Genomic DNA, 3,969 nt, shown 5'->3' on the forward strand with positions numbered 1-3,969 from the left:
AAGTCCAACAGTCTGTGGTTAGTGCAACCCTAGTATAATCAGATTTTAAAAAGGCTTTAATTAGTAACTTTTCTTATAGGTAAAGCTTAAATCAATCCCTAGCAACAATCCTCCTTGGAGGGATAACCATTTACGATTGCAATTGTTTACATAGTTTCTTAAATCCCTCTACCTCACCCTCAACCACTCTAAAAGGATGCTCATCAAGAATGATAAATGTGTTAATGGCCTTCCTACATGCAGCAACATTGAACCTTTGGCTTGTATGAACTAAAAAACCACCCTCACCACTAACCAGGCTTCTTTGAGTTGGGTCTTTCAACAAAAGGGTTGGGTTTTTGTGGCATACTTTTTAATGAGCTAGCATGTTAGATGTTCCATGTGTTTTAGGGTCACATCGATATCGTTTGTGATAATGTTTACACGCGGCAATTGGTTCAGGATCATCGAGTAAAATGTTGAAGTCGGCCCGGACAAGAGAAGTTTTCCTATTTCCACTAGCATTAAGTTTTTTTCCTACCATCGTAAAGGTGAGGAAGTGCATGTGTTGGTTGCGTAGATTCCATCACTAAAAATATAAAGATTTAAACATGCACACTAACAATCAGCAATACACATTAACAAACAGCCATACACACTACTTTTAGATCATGCCATGAACACATTTTTAAACACTAACAAACAGCCAGATATGCGGTCTGACTCGTCTTATGGAGAAAGCTTCTAGCTTGGAGGAGTATAGGGGCTTCTCTTTTGGGAATAATAATGCGGTCGATATCCTGCACTTTGCCGATGATACCATAATACTGGGAAATGGAGATGAGCAGAATCTGTGGTGTTTGAAAGCCATTCTCAGGGGCTTTGAACTTATGGCTGGTCTCAAGATCAACTTCAGCAAAATTAACATTGTCGGGATTAATCTGTGTGAGGATTATATCCAAATGTCTTCAACATTCATGTCCTGTGGTATAGGAGTCACCCCTTTCAAGTTTTTGGGTGTAATGGTGGGAGATAGCCCGAGGAAGACGGCAATGTGGAAAGAAGTCATTAATGATATAAGAAGGAGGTTGAATAATTGGAGAGGTAAATTTCTTTCGGTTGGAGGGAGGGTGGTCCTAATAAACTCGGTTCTAAACGCAATTCCCTTATACTCTCTTTCATTCTACCGAGCCCCAAAGAAGGTGATAAAGGAGATTGTTAGCATTCAAAGAAACTTTCTTTGGAAAGGTGTGGAAGGTGATAGAGGCATTTGTTGGGTTAGTTGGCGTAACGTTTGTAGACCCAAAGAAGAAGGTGGTCTTGGCATAAGAGACGTTAATAACATGAACATTTCGTTATTAATGAAGTGGAAATGGAGAATTTGTAATGAAGAGAATGCAGTCTGGTCTAATCTTTTAATTCATAGATACAAGAATCCGGTGGTTAAAATGTTTGTGAACGACAAGGGTGTTATTTCCAGCAGAGATTCTATATGGTGGCGAGATTTAATATTGATTAACGATTGTGATGGATCAAATGGTCTATCTGTATCTGATTTATTTATTTGCAGGGTCAATAGTGGATTAAGTGCTTCTTTCTGGTTCAGCAATTGGGTGGGGACCAAACTTTGTCGGAAGCGTATCTGGAGCTGTATGATAAAGCTGCTAACCGCTTCGCGTCAGTCGCGGAGGCTGGTCATTGGGAGGATGATGTTTGGACCTGGGACAATGAAGGCTGGCTGAGAGAGTCTGATTTTGGTGATGAGGATTTGCTGACATCGATGCAATCAGTCTTGCTGCTGCTCAATTTTCAGAATGCCGGCAGAGACGAGATTTTATGGAGGGCGGATGAACAATGAGGTTTCTCGGTTAAAGATTGTGCCAAGGAAATTAGTCGCCATGACCGTAATCCGGGGCTGCAACCTAATCTTTTAAGAAGAATCAAGTTTGTGTGGCAGATTAGAGTTCCATCTAAGCACGGTATTTTCGGTTGGAGGTTTATTTTGGATAGAATACCGACGCGTGATCTTTTGAAAAGTAGAGGGATTATTAGTGATGATATTGAATGCAACTGCGTTTTCTGTTCCCAAGTAATGGAAACCTCTTCTCATCTCTTTGATAGTTGTCCTTTTACTAGAAGAATATGAACTAAAGTGGGAAATTGGATTGGTGATAACATGTCTTTAAGTATCGAGGATTTGAGGAATTTCTCGGTCCATTTTGACAAGATTAAGGCGGTAGAAAAACGATTAACTGTGAGAGTAATTTGGATAGCGGTTTTGTGAAATCTTTGGTTGATGAGAAATGCTATCATCTTCAAAGGTATCAATTTTAATTTTGACGATTGTTTCTCCACTATTGTTCTTAGTTCTTGGAAATAGTTTAGGATAGTTAATGATTCTTCTTTGCCTTGTAATTTTCACGTTTGGAACACCTACCCTCTTCTCTGTATAAAGAGTAACGTGTTCATCTTTGTAATTCTGTTCCTACTATGATTAATACCATTACTTATTGAAAAAAAAATCAAAAAAAAAAAAAGAACAGCCAGATACACTACTTGTTTTTTTAAACACAAACAAACATTTTCCCATTGTTACACTAGCTTTGTTGAAACATCCTGCTATCACTAATAAACAGCCATATACACTACTTTTAGATCATGTCATAAACACTACTTTTAAAAGTATTTTTTTTCTTATAAATATTTATATCATTTTATAAATATACATATTTTTTACCTCTTATCTTTTACTTTTATTTTCTTATATCAAACTATTAAATAATCATAATTTTTCTTTCTTTTCCATTTCATTTCTTCCTTTTATATGTATATATATATATATATATATATATATATATATATATATATATATATATATATATATATATATATATATATATATATATATATATTTTGTTATCAAAATTTCTCCAATTTCTTTCAATTTAATAATCATTTGAATTTGAATTAAATATATCATGGGGTCCACATGTTATATAAACTTTTTTTATCGAAGTGAGATTTCTTTAATTTAGCTTTAAATTCAATATTACTCCTAAAACATGATTGTTTTCAATTTTGCTTTGATTTCAATACTAGTAGTAGGAGTAGTACTATGGTAGCAGTCAATGGTGATGAGTATTTTGTTTGATTACGTGAACAGAAAAGAATGAGTAATTTGGTAAAAACTGTTGTGAAGATGAATCAATGCACGTCACACAGACATGTTAGAATGAGTACTATTTGACTTGCTGGGCACCATTATGGCAAGAGTATTAATTAGTCACAAGCTTGCACTGTAACTGTGTAGCCTAACACACCACGTTTGTCTGCCAATCATTATGTTCATATATGCTTGTAATTAATCTTTGTTCTTGTTGGAAGTCTTTTCTTTTTACTACTGGATTCCTGTTGTTGTTGAAAGTTGGTAGATCGAACGTTGAGTAAGCATATGTTAAGATTTACTACTAAGTTACATGACAAGTATTAACTTTTTATACTCTACTATATGGCATGCATGGTTTTTGTTGATTTGCACGCAATTGAACTTGGAAATGGAAGCATGGCGGAGCTACAGCACCAAAGATTTTTTAAAAAATAAATAAATAATTGCATTTTAAGAAAGAGGTGTATAAATAATAACAAAATTTTCTACACAATTCTCATCGCCGCGGACAACCGTCGATCATTCCTTCAACCATCGTTGATTACTATTTTATCTATTTTTTTTACTAACAACCCATCCACCTCTTATATATTGAAGTCCTTGATAATTCAAATGCATTGTGGAAGCTTTTGAGACTGTTTCGTAGAAAATAGTTTATTGGAAAAACACTTCTGGAAGTATAGAAAAATAAAGTTTCAAAAAGGAAATCGATTACCCAGTTTGAGAAAATCGATTTCCTGAGAGTTGAGCTGTTTTTATTTTGATTTTTCAATTATGGAAATCGATTACCCTGTTTGGGGAAATCGATTTCCCTCGCAATTTTG

General features: G+C 35.0%; 1 protein-coding gene across 1 annotated transcript; it reads left to right on the forward strand.

Moving 5' to 3' along the window:
- The first annotated feature begins 710 nt into the window (after window positions 1-710).
- On the forward strand, window positions 711-1,837 carry LOC131596153 (uncharacterized). The gene is made up of 2 exons (XM_058868736.1): window positions 711-1,526; window positions 1,586-1,837. The coding sequence occupies exons 1-2, from the start codon at window positions 711-713 to the stop codon at window positions 1,835-1,837; spliced, it is 1,068 nt and encodes a 355-aa protein (XP_058724719.1).
- Window positions 1,838-3,969: the final 2,132 nt, after the last annotated feature.

Source organism: Vicia villosa, linkage group LG1, assembly GCF_029867415.1.
Source record: "Vicia villosa cultivar HV-30 ecotype Madison, WI linkage group LG1, Vvil1.0, whole genome shotgun sequence".
Lineage (NCBI taxonomy): Eukaryota > Viridiplantae > Streptophyta > Magnoliopsida > Fabales > Fabaceae > Vicia > Vicia villosa.

Coding starts and splice junctions, on each gene's coding strand:
- LOC131596153 (XM_058868736.1), top strand. CDS start 711: ATGGAGAAAGCTTCTAGCTTGGAGGAGTATAGGGGCTTCTCTTTTGGG. Junction 1,527..1,585: donor ATGGATCAAATGGTCTATCT/GTATCTGATTTA, acceptor TTTCTGGTTCAG/CAATTGGGTGGGGACCAAAC.